This window comes from Paralichthys olivaceus, chromosome 11 (assembly GCF_024713975.1).
Source record: "Paralichthys olivaceus isolate ysfri-2021 chromosome 11, ASM2471397v2, whole genome shotgun sequence".
Taxonomy (NCBI): domain Eukaryota; kingdom Metazoa; phylum Chordata; class Actinopteri; order Pleuronectiformes; family Paralichthyidae; genus Paralichthys; species Paralichthys olivaceus.
In genome coordinates this window covers 1,012,501-1,032,938 of record NC_091103.1, presented here as the reverse complement: position 1 = coordinate 1,032,938, position 20,438 = coordinate 1,012,501, and the positions used below count along the sequence as shown (strand labels likewise).

The following is a 20,438-nucleotide window of genomic DNA, read 5'->3' as shown; positions in this document are numbered from 1 at the left end:
ACTATGTAAATGAGGATAAATATGTTAAGATTAGTTTAGAATTTCAAGTTGAATCTACTTTATTTTACTTTTTAAAACATAAAGGATAAATAAACCTGGGCCTTATATTTCCAACTTTTAGGGTCAAAATGATTAATAACGACAAAAAGCGAGAAACTTATGACTGGAGGAAAAACTCATTTCAAAATATTCAGGATTTTACCGAACATTTGTGTGTTTGTGTTGCAGCTGGAGTTTTAAATCTTATTATCTATCAGCGTGATGCTCGGCTACACCAGACTTTACACTTCATCACGAGTCGTCAGGTCAGCGTGTCGAACATCAGGCTCCAGTGACGCTCTCATCCATCCGCTGTGGAACTGGAAGTAAACAGACATTTTCGGGTTTGAAGGAGAAGCAGCAGATTCATTTTCCTCCGGAGGACGGTCGTGAAATTTTAGGGCTTTTAGGAGCGATTTTCTGCTCACACAGTTTTTTTTTTTCAACTCGTCTTCACGGTTCTTAAAGTTTCTTTTGTCAGAAGGAAATGAGATTCCCTTTGCTCCGAAAGCAATAAAGCAAAGATTATCGTAATGAGAACTGAGCCATTGTGACATTTAAACAGCTTCACCATTGTGTGAAATATGAGATCAATTACAACAACAACAACACGGGGTCATCATCATCACCACCCCCCCCCCCCCCCCCCCCCCCCCCCAACAACAACTGAAGCTTCACACACTTACAGATGATAATGTGCCCCTCCCCCTCTCTTGCAGGACTTCCTGGAGACCCTGGAGGACTTGGATCTGAGCTACAACAACCTGGTGAACATCCCCTGGGAGACCATCGCCCTGTTGGTCAGCGTCAACACCCTGAGTCTGGACCACAACCTGATCGAGAGCGTCCCCGAGGGAATCTTCTCCAACCTGCACAAGCTGGCCAGGTGAGGTCACGTGACACCAACACACACACAAGAGTATTCATCATCTGATTTTCTGCCTTAAATCAAAATGTACTTCCTGTTTACACGTGCACGCCCAGTGTACGTGAGTGGTCATGTGATATGAGTTTTCAGGCGTGTTGGTACGAGCGATCGTAGTTGTATGAAAATAACTTCAACACAAACCCTGGAGATTTCAAACAAACACAAGGTCAGCAGCGTTTTCCAGATGTTTCTGTACGAGAGTCTGAAAAACATCTCTCGCCCCCTCGCTCTCTCATTAAGAACCTGAACACTGCAGCATTGTGGGTTGGTACCTGTGCAGACTCTCAGCAGTGTGTTTGTGTGCAGTCAGCAGTCGGCTCTGTGCGAGGGTATAAAACACAGTTATTGCCTTGTTTGTAGCCTGATGGATGTTTTGAAGCGTCCTTTAAGTCACACTTTTAGTTTTTACGGGACGAGCACTATATGATGCAGTCTCAGCCACTTCCAGCAGCCCACAGGCCGTTTCTCCATCAAACCAGTTCTCATAAAACCTGCTGCTCCACACAGTCACTGGAACAAGTGGAACCTCAAGTCAAACTGACACGAGCTGTATTTTCATGTCTTTTAAATATTGTCAGAGAGGATGGTTGTTTGTTTGAACCATTCCGAGGTGTTGCTTAGAATACTGGTGAAGTTCCCGGTGAAAGTGGAAGGACCTCACACAGAGATATGAGGAAACACAGCTGTGTAATAAATCTGTTATATGGAAGAATACGTTTTGTGAAAGAGCAATGACGCCGCACATGAACTCTCAAATCCTCAACTGGTGACAATCTCTGAATGGATGAAGAATAAAAGGCTCATCGGTGTTTCTCTGGGAGAACATCTCCAGAAATGAAGATTTCGTTGCACCAGAATTAAAATAAACCATTTCGAATGGTGTTTTGTTCAATATCCGTCTCTTTGATGAGCTGTTTTCTCCTTTTTGTTGATCTTCTAACCAATTAGACCAGAAACTGGAGCAGGATCCGACTAAACTGAAATCACAGAGCAAATCCCTCCGTGACAGACCTTGCCGTGAGGGAAGTGGAGCTTTCGAGGCTCAGTTCATTTTGCAGTCAGACTCCGGTTCAGCAGCAGCTGGCTCCTCGCTCGTACAGCGGGGACGTGCCCAGCGTGACCGGGTCTGCACTGCAGCTCCACCGGAGCAGCTGCGGGTCCAGCATCTTGCCCGAGGGCACGTCGATAGGCGATGATGGTAAACGTCGGAGCTCTCGCTGGCGTCCTCACAGAGTGGGGATTTGAAACGGTGATTTGATGAGCAGGGCTTCGCTGTGCATCTTCTGCTCACAGCGTTCTGCTCGCACACTGTTTGAATCTGGACGAGCTGCGAACGCAAAGATCTGAGTCAGTGGCTCCGGACGTTTTCTGGATCTTCTCCTGCAGCCTCCTTGTGTTGATGAGGTTTCTAACACGTGACGGACGTGAAACTTGGAGAAAATAACTCTTCTGCACAGTTCGCATGTGAAAGGAAAAGCCCCCAGAATATTCTCATTCTGTTCAGGAAGTCACTGTGTAATTACTGGAGCTGTCGCTCACTGTTAAATTGTAATTTTGTGTTTTATTATTACTGATTTTCAATGTTTCCTGCTCTGCAAAGCTCGTCTGGTTCGGTTTCTGAGCTACACACTGTTCTAATTATTAATGGCAGTCTGTGGCTCAACTTACTGAACAGGCACAAACCCATCAACCCCATCAACAGTAATTTCAATTTCAATTTACGCCTCAACTGCCAAAATCATTGACATATAATAAAGAAAACCAACCGAGCTCCAGATAAAGACTAATGCATTTATTTAAAAGGCTGTAATGAGTCATTTCTGCCCTGGAGACAGAAACGTATGGAGCAGCAGGTGCACAGGTGAGCGTTCACTCACACGCAGCAGTTCTCACATATTAATACACCACGGGGCGGCTGCCCATGAAATAATGTAGGTGAGCAACACGCTCGCTGATCTCCACCGATTCCAACTTCTTGTTAAGTCATCGTTGTTGAATGAGAGGCTCCGGGGGAAAATAAGCTTTTCTGTGTTGGCTGCTGACATCAGTGAATTTACTGCGTTATTACCGATGTTTGGTGAGAAAATTACTCTTCAATTCCTGGAAATGATGAGTTGGAAAATAAGTTTTTATGCTTTATGGGTTTTTATGTGATTACAAACGGGTCAGGATGAAGGAGAAGCTGAATCGTGATCAGTTATATTCCTCTTATTTTTTAATTTAGAATTCTGTGGCACTTTAAGTTTGTAATCTCAGGGAGAGACGTGTTGGACTGATCTGTGTGAATGAGAAAACCTGTTTGGTTTCAGTTACAAATCTTCAACTGTTGAATGAGTCTTGATTCTGTGTCCTCATCACCAGACTGGACATGACGTCCAACAAGCTGAAGAAGATTCCTCCCGACCCGTTGTTCCTGCGGATCCCGGTGTACGCTAAGATGAAGGGTTCCCCGCTCACGGCGCTGGTGTTGAGTTTCGGAGGGAACCCTCTGCACTGTAACTGTGAGCTGGTGTGGCTCCGCAGACTGACCAGGGAGGACGACCTGGAGACCTGCGCTTCACCCAAAGACCTGGCGGGCAAATACTTCTGGACCATCAGAGAGGTTTGTGATGTAACACTTTAAAACCGTAGTTTAAACCCACCGTGAACGCAAATGTCTGAGTGACAGGCTCCGACGTTCTCCGCCTCCTGGTGTGAAGTTGGTAGAAATCCAGGAGAAGTGAATGATGATGTCAGGAGAGTTCGTGTTGATCAGAGCTGACGTCGGTGTCGGCGAAGTAACTTTTAAGTTATTGCTGATAAAGTGATTACTGACATTTTATTAAACCCAGTGACGGACTTTAAAGAGCAGCTCAGAGAGAATGAAGAATATGTGTGATGAAGGTCGAGCCAGCGTTCGATCTATCCGTCATCTAGTCACCGTCTGTGCAGTAGCGGAGCTGTGCGTGTTCTCAGGAGACAACGGCAGAATGAAGATGTTGCTTTAAAGAGGATGATACAGATTGCTTCACTCTTTGCCTCTGGTGGAGATCTCCGACCCTCCCGGACTGATTGAGAGCTGCAACGATGAGTCCAGGAGCGCCGCGAGGTAACGATGGGATTAATTGGTATCACATTAGAGAGGATGATGTACAGACCCACGCTCCACCTGTAGTCTCAGTCGCTCCTCCTTCACAGAGCTGCTGTAGGATCACTATAAGAGGATTAGCTGGTGAGGAGGTCTGAGAGTTAATAGACTCTTTCCCTCTGAGAGGACAAGTGAACTTCTACTGCGTCCATCAGAGGTCAGACATTAGCCATCACCCGCCGAGGGAATCTCCTCTTTGGAATCGACAAACGCCGCTCGCAGAAGTCGATGAGGTTACTTTCTCACGGAGCTGGAAGGGAAGTTGACATTTGTTGTAATTTGAAGTCTGTCAGGACGAGTCTGATATTTTACTCACCAATAAGAAGACTGATTGAGTATTCATACACCTTTTCTCTCTGATATCCAACTTCTCTCACTTTTATTCTCCCAAACTCTCCCGCCGGGGGGGCGGGGGTTCAATCAAAGCCTTTATAAGCTCTGCAGGAGCAGTCGAGGGTCAGACTGTGATTTAAGACTGAGAGGTACTTGTGGTTTATTTGGAGCTGCAGCTCGGGGGTCGTCAGGTCAGCCATCATCAGAGCTGGTAACACGACCCACCAAGAGCCCAGAGATGGGTGTGGAGAAACTCCCAGTGTTTGGAGTGATGGGTAAGCCCTGGTAAGCCTTGGCTGGCCCTGCCTGGCCTCGCAGTAATACTCCACCAGGGTTTCTGCCAGCTTTACACAGGCTTAGGTGCCAGTGGGTGGGTTTTAAATAATGCAAGGGCTGGAAAATCTCTCAGATCACTCAATCTTCATGTGCAAACAACTGAACTCCATCTGAAGACGCCAGAGGTCAGTCAGAGTCCTGGTCTGTTTTCTGTGAGCAGATAAATTACACATGTGGATTTTAATCCCTTTCGATGTGACACGTGTTGTTTTATTTATTTATTTTGTAAAAGAAAATTATTCTCACGGAGTTCATCAATCCTTCAGATTTCAGTCATGAACATCCCTCCTTCAGAATGAGGTTTGATGAGGACTAAATATCAATGGACGCAGACTTCGGGTCTGTTAAGTGAAGCCAAGACAAAGGGACCTGAAACTGACCAGCAGGGGGCGACTCCACTGGTGGTTTCTATAGAAGTCTATAGAAAGAGGATACCACAGTGTGATTGACAGGTAGTACCGTCCAATGGGTGCAGCTCACAGACCAGTGGGATGTGTGACATCACAGTGGGATGAATAAATGAATCCATGTTCTATTGTTTTTGTCCGAACAGGAAGAGTTTGTCTGTGAGCCCCCGATGATAACTCGTCACACCTCCAAGATGTTTGTGATGGAGGGTCAGGAGGTCAGCCTGCGCTGCAAGTCCATCGGAGATCCCGAACCTTCGACGCACTGGGTCAGTCCTGACGGGAAGTTGATCGGCAACACGTCCAGGACCATCTGTTACGAGAACGGCTCGCTGGACATCCTCAAGGCCTCGGTCAAGGTAGAGATGTGGTCGTGTGCACGCTCAAAGTCTTGGTACAATCGGTTTCGAGGAGATGAAGTCACATTTTTAAGATACAAGGATAAAAGTTGAGTCTTCTTGATTTCTAGGATTCTGGAAAGTTCACATGCATAGCGTCTAATGCAGCCGGGGAGGCCACTGCTCCTGTGGAGCTGGTCGTCAATCCGTCTCCGCACTTTGACCCCAAACTGGACCCTGACCCGGGGCCGTCGGACATCCCCACCTCCATCAAGTCCAACGTCAGCGGAGGCCACGCCCGGTCTGACCAGCAGAGGGTCAGCGTGTCGGATCTGTCGTCCAGCTCTGCGACCATCAGGTGGCCCCCGCAGAACCACATACCAGGGGTCCGCATGTACCAGATCCAGTACAACAGCTCCACAGACGATATTCTGATATACAGGTAAGAGAGGTGTGGGTGTGTGTGTGAGAGAGACAGGAAGTTACTATAAAACCCAAACATTGTTTCCGGTTCCGATGCTCGACACTGGGTCCTGACTTGTGCCGTACACAGGATATAGAAATGGATGATGGGTAAACTTTGCATTTAGAACTTGTACGTTGTGTGAGACAGTAAATTGGATTCAGAAGAAGAAAGAAATAATCTTCGGGTCACATCCAGTATTTTCCTTCATCCTGACTCTTCTCCACCCTGAAGCTAAATGAATTAAAGAAAATATTCTCCATGTCTGGAGAATCATTTTAAAAACTCACCCTGACATATTTGACAACTCTAGAGAAACTCTGTGATCCGCTCTAGAATTTAAAGTGAAGCCAGACATCATGCAGCATTAGTGTGTTGTGACAAACCGCAGAGACATCGGGTTTAAGGATTTCTGTTTTTAACGTGATGAGATTCACAAGTTGACTGTTAATATAAAGACCTTATAAAGATCGTGTTCAAAAATCCTCCTGGAAGAATCAGGATCCTCGGCGGGGGTTCAGGTTTGAGACAGAGGAAAAGAAATGTCATAACAGAAGATAAGATTAAGGTTTAATCAGGTCACTACGCTGTGGAGAAAATAACTGAGAGCCTGCAAATGACTGCAGCTTGGGAAATGAAAGATGTAATAGCAAAAATATAAAAATGAATGCGTGAAGCATGACAGAACATTAAGATTAATGCGAAGCAATACTTTGGTACTATTTTAAAACAAAGACCGAGCAGAAAAATGTCTCGGGGAAAGAATCAATCATTAAACTCTAAGTGTGCAGTGAAAAATATGTACAGATGGATATTTCACGGAATAAGTTGTTTTTTAAAGCAGGGAAATGATCAGTGAAACTTCTTGGAGAGTAAATGTTTTCCTTCTCCAGACCTGAGCCGCCCTGTCCCGCCGCCCCACCGCTTGATTTGCGCATCCTAATCCCCAGATGTGGGTTTCAGAGCAGGTCTGAAGCCGGAGGTGCCGAGCGGCTGAGTGCGGGCCCTCGATCAGCCCACGGCGCTGATGGGATGGTCCCACCGGCCACTCGGCCGGCTCTGTAACCTAGCAACGTCATTCAGAATGCATAATGGAGTGTTATCACCGGGCGTCCGGAGCGCTGGCACACGACAGATTTGAAAAAACGGCCTCAATTCTCATTTTAGTCCCAAAAAAGCAAAAGCGCTCAAGTGACAATTTTCTTGCCTCCGATTGGAGAGGGCACCCGGTCAACTGCAGACCATTTAAATAGATCAGTCCAGATTGAACCATCGGCGGGGGGGCTTATTCAGCAGAATGCTTAAACAAGGCAGCCTGACGTCCGTCAATAATAATAATGACGACTGAGGATCGAGCGCAGACTCTACGTCCATTTATCAGATTCATCATTTCGTCAAACAGAAAAGATTCTACTTTTCTAGACGTTGAAGATGCGAGTAGACTCTTTGAGAGTCGACACGTTAGCCGGGGAACCACTCAGGTGTATTTTCTGTGTATCTACAGTTTTCTCTTCTTCTTCCTCTTCTTTTTTTCAACCCTCGCTCTGCTGAGGCAGCCTGGAGGCTCAGAGCTGCAGCTCCAGATCAACAATCTGATTCTCCTGCTCTCTCAGCAGCTGTTGTTGTCGTTCTCTTGAGCTCGGCCTTTACTCTGCGTGCGTTCACCCAAACAGTTTGTTGATGTCAGAAAAAAGAAAACCTCCCAACTCGTCCGACACGTCTGGATGAGAGAAAGCTGCAAAACAAACCGGCCACAAAAAAAAAGCTACAGCGAGTTTTATATTTGATAGCGTCAGGCTCCAGAATGTAAAACACCCTCTGCTGGTAAACGCCGCATTGACTCAGTCGATTGATTATTGATTGTTCGGAGGAGTGATATGATCGCGTTCGGCCCTCGTGGCCGCCACACTGACTGTGAGGACGTCTCATCATCGTCAGCTTGTGTTTCCTGGGGCTTTTTTCCATCGTCCCACCTGTGACGCGAGTGAGAGCTCCCATCAGAGCCCTCAGTGGCAGAGCGTACACTTTCAAGTGCAAGAGGTTTCGTAACACGAGTGGAGCTCTCTGGCAGAGTTATTGGCCTCTTCACCAAACGCTGTAAGAGAGAGAGAGTCATGACGCCGCCTCGGCTGAGCTCTGGTCCCAGGCTTCACTCAGACTCTGCCACGAGAGCAGCTGCCGCTCCGAGCTGTTCATGGCGTCTCACCGGGACACTGAACTCCAGAGCTCTTCACATCCAGCCTCACTTTCACTTTCCGTCTCATTTTCACTGAGCAACACAAACGTCTTTTTACAGCGTCTGACGTGGGCGTGTTGTCAGTTGGCCGGGGGGGGGGGCAGCTACCAGGAGACGTTTTGTTACGGTGGTAATGTGGACCACAGACTAAGAACTGCAGTGTCAGCCAGAGCTCAGTTGAGATTCAAAGCTTACTGGCTCTGATCCACCTCGAGCTCTCGTTAGAAAACGCTCCCTCTCTATTCTAAACGTCTGGACGAGGTCAGCGCCAAACTTCGCCCTGGCTTTTTCTAACCTTTATCTTTTCAGGCAGAGCCGAGCTTTCCTGCTCATATTCAGCGTCACAGTCTCATTTGGCAGCTTCCAGTGCTGCGGAGGTGCATTAACTGTGTGAACCGAGCGTCTGCGGTCGGCAGCGGGGACTCGGCGTGGAAGCTGTCGGGGGATGGCGGCAGGACGAAGCGTTTACTCATTCGCTGTCCTGCCGCTGATCTTCCAGCTCGGAGCTGCTGCCGGTTCCCCATTGGCCACTGCTGCCCTATCGTAATGGCATGACAAATGGGGATGAACATTTTGAAAGTTCAGTCCAGTTCAGTGACCATCATCGCAGTTATCTCTGCTGCCCATGTTGCACAGTTCAGCTGAGGAAATTATGCGTTGCAGATGAAATAGTTCTGCGCTTTCCCACTTTTTAATTTCTCTGGATTTGTAGAGTGCTGATTTTTCACTTCACACCAGCACAGACTGAGATGAGACCGTGCGCATGCACAGGAAAAACCTTTATAGTGACAGATACCAGTGGTGCAGCATGGACAACACACACACGTACACACACACACACACAGGAAATGAAAGGAAAAAAGCTGAAAACACAATGAGTTTATATGAAAATCGATTCACACGGTGAAGTTCATTGTGTTTGATGCCTGAAGGAGAGAGATGGATTCATGAGGACGAGTCGGAGGAGGAACTTTCCCTGATCTCACAGAGCAGAGGAATCACATCAACGTTTCACCAGTGAGACAAATGTGGGATTAGAATCTGAAAAGTTAACAATAATAATAATGAAAAAATGTCCTCACTCAGAATCCTTAGTAACAGACAGATTTATTTTACACCACAGACCCTTCACTCAGACTCTCTCTTCTTCTGCGTGGATTTAAAAACTCACACAGTCATAAAGGAGGTCAACATTTTAATATCAGTCGATATCGATAATTATCACAGTAAAATATCATGTTATTATTATTAAACTTTAAAGATGATAAGTCTAAAAGTAGTTTTGCACAAAGACATTTTAGTTTTAAAACCTCTGAATCGGTGACCTGTGTAAACGCTGCTGGTCTCGTTTTAATTTTAAGACTCCGGGGTTTTGTTTTAACTGTTTAACGTTCTCTTCTGATTGGTTCTCATCGGTCACATGACTCGACTACCGGCGGTGAAGACAAAGCGTCGCTCACACTTCCTGTCAGGAACAGTTCCGCCTCGTCGTCGCTCAGAGAAAAGAAATCTCTGCTCTGACTCTTCACCATCACTGCTCCTCCTGCAGAGGAGTTTCTGTTGCTAAGCAACCGACTGCAGAGGAGACACTCTACTTCCTGTTTACGTCACATGACCAGTGGCTTGAACGGTCATGTGATGAAATTATAACTGATACTTTTTAAAAAGCGGTGCATCGCAAACACCATTAGAATCATGTGAAGTAAAAGAATTATGGTGCTGAGTGTTCACTCTTCATCTCTCCTCCTCCTCCTCCTCCTCCTCCTCCTCCTCCTTCTCCTTCTCCTCCTCGCTTCCTTTTTCATTTCCCCACACTCTCAGGTTTTCAGTTCAACGCGCTGCACCGGCAGAAAAAGTCCAAACGACCAGAGAGCAAGCGAGAAAACAGATCGACATTTTCTCATCTCTCACTCGCTCGCTGTGTGTCGGACTCTCGATAGAAGAGGGGGAGGGAGGAGGAGGGAGGAGGGGGAGGAGGGGGAGGAGGGGGAGGACTAGAGGAGAGGAAGTTGTATTTTTACAGTCATCCTTTTTCTCAACTCTGCCCCAGGGAAGAATAACCTGACCAGCTTTAAACTTCACCTCCCTCTGTCTCCCTCTCTCTCTCTCTCTCTCTCTCTCTCACACACACACACACACACACACGCACACACTCTAAGGATTATGGGTCCAGGGAGAGATCAACCTCTGTCAGCACCAGGAAATGAATCTATTGATTCCTCTGTCTTCAATATTCTCTCCTCTTTGTCTTTCTGTCCTGACCGAGGATGTGTGTGTTTCTAATTACCACGCTGCTCCGAGGAGAGATTAAAGAAGAGAGGGAGGCAGAGTGAAAAACTAGAAAGACGGAGGGATGGAGCGACAGAGGGGATCTGCTGCTGCTGCGGTGATTCTCTGACTCAGCTGATAACAGAGATACAGTAGGAAGTGGAAGGAAGGAAGGAAGGAAGACGGAGGGCACAGGTTGAGGAAACAGCAGGCGACGGTATTCTGCTGAACCGATGAGGCATCAGGTTTCCTCTCTTCCTGCTCACTACTCTCATCCCTCTGTCCCCTGCATCCATTTCTCCATCCCTCCATCAGACCTTTAGAAAGTCACTGTAATGTCATGTTCCCTCCCTGTCTCTTCCCTCCCTCCATCATCTCACCTCTCCGTACGCCTCCGCCCTCCTGCCCTCACTCTACTCCCCTCCGTCTGCTCTCCCTCTCATCAGCCAAATGTCACTCGGTCCCGCCGGGTCTCCCGTTAGAAAACTCCCCGTACGGAGGCTGACAGCCGTCTTTCTCTCCCGCTCAGACTCAGGTCGGATCTTCCATCAGGTGAAGACACAGACTCGTAGGACTCATCAGCACAGTTCACATGTTGTAATGTTCGGAACACGCTCCTCGTCCTGTGGCTGCAGCTCCTCTGTTGAAGGACGATGCACATCTTTCTTTGGTGCAGCTCCATGTTTCCCTGCAGGGTTCATATCTGACACCATTATCTCTGACCCTCACACACCTGCCTCACTCTCTCACTCTTTTCCACCTCTCGCCAGCACGTGTGATAACTTCCTGCTTCCTCTCACTAATGATGCCGCTTCACTTTTCATCTTTCTCTCTGAGCCCCGGTGTCGGACTTCCTCTTCATTTCTCTCTGACGGTCGATGTTTCTGTTTCAAACTCTCCAGACAATCGTGTTGGAGCTTTTAAAGTCCAGCTGTAATAAAATGACCTGGAGCGACAGCGTCGGTGTTTAATGATGTGGGAGTGAGAGCAGGTCGGACAAACAGAGGAATTCATTATCTCCGTGTCTTTTCAGAGACAGATCGTCTTCAGGAGGGAAACGTGTTGACAGCTCCACATGTGGACATGTCCTGCAAATGAAACACGATCTGTTTGTTTGTCAGTGCTCCGCGGGACGCTACACACGAGTCCTGTCTGATCTGTTTCACAGTCTTTAGTGACTGGAGACATCGTGTTCTACGGTTTTCTTCAGTACGTTCGTACGTCCCACGTCAATATCTCACACGTTCTACAAAGAGTCGCTGTGACTTCATCTCTCCAGAGCACACTGAGGGAATTACAACCGTTTTTATTTATTACAGCTGTCCTGTGGAATCTTAACGATGTCAGCTTGAGGAAAAAATCAAATGAAAGAAAGTTCTGATGAGGATTTCTTCCAGAATTAATTATCATGTTTAGTTTGCCCCCCCCCCCCCTCAAAAACTCTCCAGGGATGAAGTTCCATGAAATCCTGTTCAGCCGTTGCTTCAGGTGCTCGTGGCTCACATTTCTCCTGGAGTTGGGTTATTGGATTATTTGAGAGCTCTCCCCTCACACGGCCGACAGCCTCAGCTTCACTTCTAATTGTATCGCTCCGATTCTCTACTGTCAATTACACACTCGGCTCGCTGGACGTCTCTCTCTCTCTCTCTCTCTCTCTCTCTCTCGCTGCAGGCGGTGCCCCTTTATTCAAAAGCTATCCTTTGCACGCTCCCATCATGCCCCTGTGATTGTATCAGGTGGAGAACATGTGGATCGTTCACAGGACGTAGTTACAGGAAGTCACAGAAAGCTGAGTTGCTCCTTTTCTGACGGTATCGTAACTGTGAAAGTTGCGATTTCAATTAGTTCAACTCCCGGCCGGTCGGACCGTTTCATTCCCAGACTCTCCCCGTTTGTTTCCTGTCTCTGCTTCAGCTTTCGTCTGAAGATTAGATCCAGGATTTGTTACGATGCGTTGAACCGGAGCTGGAAACATCTGCGTTCATGATTTATAATGAGATGCACGGTTGTTACAGGACAGCCGCGCTACAAACACGTGATCGAATACAGAATACGGAGCGTCGCTGTCGATTAAACTCCTCAGCAGTGAATACATCAGTTTGAATGAGCTCAACCTTTAACATCTACACATTAATGCAGCAGTAACTTTAATATAAAACTTCTTATAACACTGACTTAAGTACCGTTTCACTATTGCTGATAATGCTATACATACTTTTACTTCAGTTAGGTAATGACTGCAGGTATTTGTGGTAGAGTATTTACTTGGTAGTAAAATCACTGTAGAGTTTGATTTGCTGCTACTGAAATCGTGGCGCCTCGTGTTAAACAGAACAAACAGCTGTTTCCTGTTTCCAGATCTCACACTTTGTTGAATTAACCGTTCACGTCGATCTTCCCGACACATTTTCCTTCACCAAAAACGTCGCTGCACTTTTTGTTCCTGACTGACAGGATTAACAACTCGTAAAATAAAGCTGTCGGTAAAACGCAAGTCGTTCCAGTCGACTGAACAAATGACAGATGATGTGAAGACCTGCAGAACTGAACACACATGTACATGCATGCATTCCCGGGAATCAAACCTGCAACCTTCACTGTGAGGAAAATAAAACGTCACGTGCTGCTGCTCTGTTTCCATCTCTCAGCTGACGGATGTGATATATATATAAGATTAATAATGGAACATGAAATGAGTGGAAGCTCACAGATGTTTCGTGGAGTGATCGATATGAGTCGTGACCTCAGCGACGGGCTGGATTTAGAGTCACGCCTCGTTTTGCTTCTGTTTCATGTGACTGTGAAGGGAGCGCTGCATTATTCACGGAGCTGTCGTGAACCGGCACAGGGGCGACTCTTGAGCCGCTTTTAAATCCTATATGGTTTTCAATTCCTATGATTATGAGCTCTGCATTATTCAAAACCTCAACAGCACACGCTGCCATATTTAAACTGCAATTATCTCAGGTCCTTCCTGATTTGTATTATGCAGGACTCTGACTGGTTCTGTGCCCGAGGCAAGGTTAAAGTAAAATACGATATAAGCAAAATAAAAAGCTTCACAACTAAGAATAACTTTCGGTGTCAACGAGCCCCTCGTCAGCCTGCTTCTGTTTACACTGTCAATCCTGATTTACATGAGGAACAAACGTTTGTTTGTGAAACTGCAAATACTTTGAGCATCGTCTAATCTTTAAAAATGATCAGTGACTTTATATTAATATTGCGTATACTGTAAATATCCTTTACTTGGATATATAATCAAATAACAAATTAAAACCAAAGTGATCAGAAACACTTGAACAAACATCAGAGAGATGAGAACGACCTGTCCCATCTGTTAACATGGAGGAGGGGGGGTTGATGGTATACTGTGCAGCCAGCCACCAGGGGGACAGACAGAAAAGTTTGGTCAGAGACGTCCTCCTGCCTCCACATGAAGTTATGTGTGGAGGCCTGAGGCTGAGACATGAAGCAACAACAAGGCCACGGGCAGTAAGTGTGTGTGTGTGTGTGTGTGTGTGTGTGTGTGTGTGTGTGTGTATGGGCGAGCCTTAGGCGTTCATTCAACCATTAGTCTGAGCCAAAACACTGCAACACTTACAGACCAGAACACATGATAGACCAACTATCTCTCTAACACACACACACACACACACACACACACACACACACACACACTCAACACGTACCACATGAAGCCGTGCGCAGCAGGTCCACGGTTCAAGTCCCGGCAGGTCGGACCAGGAAGACGAGGAAAACTGTTTTAATTTGATGATAGAAACGTTTCGGGGGGTTTAAGAAAAAAGCAGCTAGGAGAGAGACTTTAACAAGTACACACCATAGACTGTATATAAAGGTACACACACACACTCACACACACTCTTACACACTCTTACACACTCTTACACACACTCTCACACTGGCCACAGGGGTCAGACTGGGCTTTATAATTCCATTTCTTGTCTCGTCACCTCTGCTCCGGTGTTGATAAATAGGAGCTGCCCTGCACCGCCTGACACCTGAATAATATATGGTTGCTGCACACACACACACACACACAGGGGACATACATCGACCCACACACACACACACAGAGGACATACATCGACCCACACACACACACACACACACACAGAGGATATTGTGTTCAGGTACAAACTGAGTCAGTTTCAGTCTCTGACCATAATCAGGAGAATGAAGTCGTAGCGTGAACGGATCTTGAATTCACGCTGTTGTTCTTGGTTGTTTTTCTCTCTGACCCAAATATTCTCCTCACCTCCCTCTCTTCGTTTCTCTGTCTCACCTCCCCCTCTGTTTGTTCTCCTGCGTCCACCACTCTGCCATTTTATCTGTTTCCCCTCCCTGCTCTCCTCCTTCATCTCTTCTCACCTCTTCCTCATCGCTTCTCTTCTGTCTGTTTTCCATTTGCCTTTATTTCTACTCTCCTTTTTTTCTCCCTCGTCCTCGTGTTGCCGTCGTCTTTAATCTCACTCCACCTCGTATCCTTTGATTTTCACGTTGAAAATTGAAAGTGCAACATCCTTCTCCGTTGCCACTTCTCTTTCGCTCTGTCTGTCTTTTCCTCTGTAGGAACATGTTTTCTCTCCACTTCAATTTTGTACTTCAACTTCAATCTGTTCTTCTCTTCCCTGGAATCCTGAGATGGATGTTCACTGATCTTCTGTTTCTCTTCAGCACGAACGGAAGCAGAAGTCGTTACAACCTGTGACAGCGTCAATACGAATGAACACAACTATAGTTGTGTTTCTCATAACTAGTAAAGATAAGATATTAAAATGAAATAAAACCCTAAATAGAGGTAGGATCAATATCTAGAAAGTTCCAGAGTCTTGTGTCAGAGGTTTGTTGTCCAGAAGTGCACGTGACTGTCACCTGACATTATTTCACTTTAAGTTTCCCTCAGAATTTGACGAGGCTGCAGACCTGCACCTTGAAAGTTTAATAATTTCATGTCTGCATCAGAACTCGATCTCAGCCGAGTGAAAACTATTTTAACAAGGATTTCCCGACATCGGGCCGGATTGTTCCGACACTGACAAATACTGAAATCTTCTATTTTCTTATAGTTGACAAAAAAAAAACTATTCAGCAGCAAAGCAACAATGTGAATCGTTTTGTAAAATGTATTTAGGTTTTATTGTGAAACTTATTGCATGCAAAGAAATGACTTTACAAAGTTTTGGGTCATTTTGAGCGAGACTTCATTTGTTCATTCTGTCCGGTTCAGTGCAGCAGCAGTTGTCCTCATCTGGAACAGAGATTAAATTGTCAGTCACAGTGAAAAATGAAATGGATTTTTGCGTCTCAGAAACTTTGTGGTTCAGCTCTGTCCCAGTATTTACTGCATCATTAATACTGGACTTTATTCTGCAGCGTTTACTCCTGCGGCTTCATGTTTCATCCTCAAAGTGTCTCAGTGTTCTCACCTCGTCTCAAACTGAGGGTTCACTTACTTTGTTTTCAAAGATAAGATGAGACGTAAAGATCAAACAGTAAAGTCATGTTTGAAAGAACACGGAAAGTTGTCGGTGTATTAAAAGCTGTGTTCTCTCAAAGAACCAGCGGAGGGCGACTCCAGTGGTTGCTAACAGAAGTCCAGTTTCTGAAACCTTCCGGAGGGACTGTTTGTGAGAAGTGTCCCAGTCGGTCCATTTGACTTTTTACTTAAGTTAAATGTCCTTCATTGTCCATGTGAGACTACAACAGGAAAACAGACAGCGGCTGCTCGTCATCGATCGGACCTGAACTAACCGACAGAAGACAGAAGTCAAATGAGACGTCTTTGTTCTCTCTCTTGTCCAGGATGATCCCGGCCAACCACAAGTACTTCCTGCTGAGCGACCTGGCGTCATCGCGAGACTACGAGCTGTGTGTTCTGGCCGTGTACGACGATGGAATCACGGCCCTGACGGGCACCAAGCTGGTGGGCTGCGTGTCCTTCTCCACGGAGACAGAGTACGGACGCTGTCACTCTATACGAGACCAGGTGAGACTGAACGTTTCAGCTTGTATTTAGTTTTGGATGTTAGAGAATCATTTCTCTAAATCACAGTGTCTGAAACTGAAAACCAAAAGCTTCGGACAGAAACTAACCGTGTTTTACGTCTTCGTCCCCAGTTCCTTGGTGGCACCATGATCATCATCATCGGGGGGATCATCGTGGCCTCTGTCCTCGTCTTCATCTTCATCCTCCTGATGAAGTACAAGCTGCACAGTAACCACTACAAGCAGAAGGCCGCCGCACGCCACGCCAACGTCTGCTCGCAGACCAACGGAGGAGGAGGTGGAGGAGGAGGCAACATCCTGGCTCTGCCTCCGTCCTCCTCCTCTGCAGGACAAGGTAACCGGTGGAAAAACATTCCTACGTCTCCTCTTTGTTGTCTGCTCCTGATAACCTGACGCCGTTGTCTCTCAGGTGGAGGTGCACATAAAGTCTCCCAACCGTCGTCATCATCAGAGGGGATGGGAGGGGCTTCTCTTCGAGGGACAACTGTAGTGGACTTAAATCCCGCCCACGAAGATGACGCCATCTCCCAATAACACACGAGAAACTGTCAAACCCACCGATCGTTAAGCCCAAACCAATATTTCACCTCCCGCCCCCTTTTTTTAATTTGTTGCTGGTGCCTCGAGCCAAACTCCACCTTACACTGAGGAGCGGCTCCTGTCATTGGTGAGTATGAGCTGTCAGTCAAAGAGAGGGGGCGGGAGGTGGGAGAGAGTATTTATACCATTGTCTCGTATATCATATTGTATTTATACGAGACAATGGTATAAATACTTCACTGCTCAGGACACGTGTGATGATGCAGTTTATAGATTATAGTAAATATATTCATATAGTCAGTGACGTCATTTGGAGTCTGTGCAGCAACGATTGGAGGGTGGAGCCACGGTAGTGATGTCCCGCCCCAACCAATCATTAGTCACTTTCAGCTGTCAATCAAGACGTGTCCTAAATGTGCGACTGCAGATGTGATAGTTTCCTCTTGTTGTCCTCGTCTCGCTTTCTCTCTCGTCCTCCAGCAAACACATTGTCTCTGTTACTTCCTGTTTGCTCTTCCTGCTAATACAAACAAGTTTAGTCCCCGTCTCTCTTCTCTTTTGACACCATCCCTTCATTACTTTACTCTTCTATTTCTGTCATTCTCTTGTTCTCTCCATTACTCTATATTTCTCTTTCTCCCTCCCCTCCTTATCTTTGTTTGTCATCCCTCTTCCCTTTATGCTTTCTGTCTCCATCCATCATCCACATGCTGCTCTTCCACTCTTCCTCTCTTCCTCTGTGATGCTTCACCCTCGTTTTATCTCTTCATCACATCATTCCTCTTCCTCCCTGTAATAACACACCTCCCATCTAAAAACACTGATGTTGTCACGCTGTGTGCTCACACACTCCACACACATGCACAAGCTCGCATTTTTCTCATGGAAGCAATCTCAGTTGCCCCCGTTGGCCCATAGACCATTTACTGTGGGTTTAATATCTACACACACACACACACACACAGTAGAACGAACACACACACACACACACACACACAAACAGCAGCAATCTCGCTGCACCTGCTTCCTCTCCGATCCAAATGAAGTGAGCGGGTGTGTGCTGGTCAGTGTGACTCACTGCTCCCTGAAAGGCTTCTCCCTCTAGACAAACACACAAACAGCCACAGCAACACAAAATGCATCGTTTGTGAATTTACACTGTGAAACTGCTTCTATATCACTTCACATTCATCCCTCACTTTCACGCCATTACAAACTATTGGATGATGATAATTTTATTCGTTTTTTCACTGAGATTCAAAGCGTGACGGCTCGATCGCCCCCTGGTGGCTGGCTGCGGTATCGGTTATAAGCCTCCTCCATGTTAGCAGATGGACCAAACAGAAGATCGTAGTTGAGGTGTTTCTGATCAGTTTGATTTGAATCAGTTATTTGACGACATATAAAAACAGGCTGACGTCGTGATTGACAGCTAACACTGACTCAGGACTCACGTCTTCATTGCAACATGGCAGCGTTCGTATATTCTGGCTTCACGTCTGGATTACGAGAGGGCGTGTGGCAAACAGTGAAATTCTCGACAGTCCAGACCGGAGTCTCATTTATAAGAATAAAACTGGATAAATGTCGAAGCAAGAACTCCTGACCTGAACCTGTTATTCCAGCAGAGTGGATCTGAAGATCAGTGGACGTCAGCACCAACATATGAGAGGCAGAGGCCGACACAGGCAGATAGCATCACTATGTTAAGCCACAAGGCACCAGGGCCTCATTCACTGAGCTTTTATTATCCGGGCCTGGCACTGAGCTGCAGGATGGCACGGTGACTAAACTGTTAGCGACTGACACAGAGCTCCCACTGAGGCGCTGCACGGCGGCACACTGACCCCTGGTGGTCACAGCCAGCTTCACGTGCTTATATTTTTATAAGCATATCATTCACATTCATGAATTCACACTCATGCATTCACTCAGCAAAACCCCTGGTGACCTCCAGGAGGATACAGGAAAAGAAAACTAAACCAAAAAAGACATTTGTCTGCAGCAGATTGTAATTTCCCAGGGTTCATAGGGGCTCAGAGAGCGCTCCTCCGAAGACAAAGCAAAAATAATTCACTTTATTTATCAACATTTCAACAACAATCTTTTTCACATACAAATACTTTTCTCCAAGTCACACATGAATGTGAGAAGGCCTGAAAAAGAACAGGACATTAAACGTCTCATGGACAGATCAGACCCAGAGCCTCCAGTTATCTGAGACATTATCCATTCAGGACAGCTGCTGTCCAAGGTCACAAGAGGAGTACGATTCAACCGGTTTTTTGATTGAGACAGAATAAAGATGAACCACACGTCTCCACCTCCTCCCTGACCTGATCCAGAAATGAATCCAAAATATCTCGGATTCTAGAACTTCAACAAATGATCAGCTCTGAAACCCTGAAACTACCTGAAATTACGGAAACCATCTTTGACAAACATTTAAACCTCCGTCTTAATCACGTCAAACTGTGAGACGCAGCGTTGAGGTCGTTATTATAACGTCTGTTGTCTTTAAACACAACCATTGGTTAAAGTCCCACGGCAACTAACCGTCACTTTCACCTCCCCCGACACGAAACACGTTCAGTGGCAGAGAATAGTTAGAAACAGCAGCTTTAAATACCCAGTTACAGATTTTCTAGCGGAGAGAGAACCAGTGAAAGTGTTTTAAATAATCTACTGTTTAACTGATCCTGGTTTTCACTTACAAGCGTTTAAATAGCTTAATAATTAGATAAGAAAATAGCTAAATAAATTCTCTTCAAGAGAAAACACTGAATTCTCTCTCAACATAATTTGCAGCGTCACTTTGCTTTGGTGGCTTCATAAACATTTTTGATCTTATGTGAAAAAGACCAGGATGTTCGTGGACAGGAAGTGGAGAGACAGACGGAGGGATTGTGGGTCTACAGTTGGCGAAATAGAAAAACATCAGAGAAAGACAAAGACAAGAGGGAGAGAGCGACAGAAGGGAGGATTATGGACTTATATTTAGTTAGTGAGAAAGAAAAACCAACACAGAGTCACAGCCGACCAAACCGAGAGCGGCAGATGAGTCACTGAGACAGTTATTGACAAGAAAAGAAGAAGGGATAAAGAGATGGAGAGAAAAGGACAGCTCAGGGATGACAGGGAGGTGGAGGAGGGACGGAGAGATGGAGGAGAGGAGGAGAGAAAACTGCAGCTCCAGATCTACAGCTGATTTGAAATGATCCATCTTTTTATCTTTAGTTTCTTCACTGTTTGTTTTTATCAATCTGTCGATTCGCTGCTTTTGTTTTTTAAATCAGGTTAAATTGATCAGAAGGAGGCGGGTCAGACAGACGCTGCCCCGCCCACACTGCAGGGCGCTGTTTATTCAAACTTTATTCATATTGAAAACATCAC

At 46.1% G+C, this 20,438-nt stretch overlaps 1 protein-coding gene across 4 annotated transcripts in view; it reads left to right on the top strand.

The window, feature by feature from the left end:
- LOC109644236 (leucine-rich repeat and fibronectin type III domain-containing protein 1-like protein) overlaps positions 1 to 20,438 on the top strand; it is a 175,577-nt gene that overhangs the window by 151,650 nt on the left and 3,489 nt on the right. For all 4 annotated transcript variants that reach the window (XM_069534241.1, XM_069534242.1, XM_069534243.1 and 1 more), the window contains 7 exons: positions 759 to 925; positions 3,329 to 3,569; positions 5,317 to 5,529; positions 5,640 to 5,950; positions 16,302 to 16,485; positions 16,617 to 16,839; positions 16,915 to 17,172. In XM_069534241.1, the coding sequence (XP_069390342.1) occupies positions 759 to 925; positions 3,329 to 3,569; positions 5,317 to 5,529; positions 5,640 to 5,950; positions 16,302 to 16,485; positions 16,617 to 16,839; positions 16,915 to 17,039 (1,464 nt within the window). In that variant the 3' untranslated portion in view covers positions 17,040 to 17,172. The remainder of the gene's footprint in view (positions 1 to 758; positions 926 to 3,328; positions 3,570 to 5,316; positions 5,530 to 5,639; positions 5,951 to 16,301; positions 16,486 to 16,616; positions 16,840 to 16,914; positions 17,173 to 20,438) is intronic.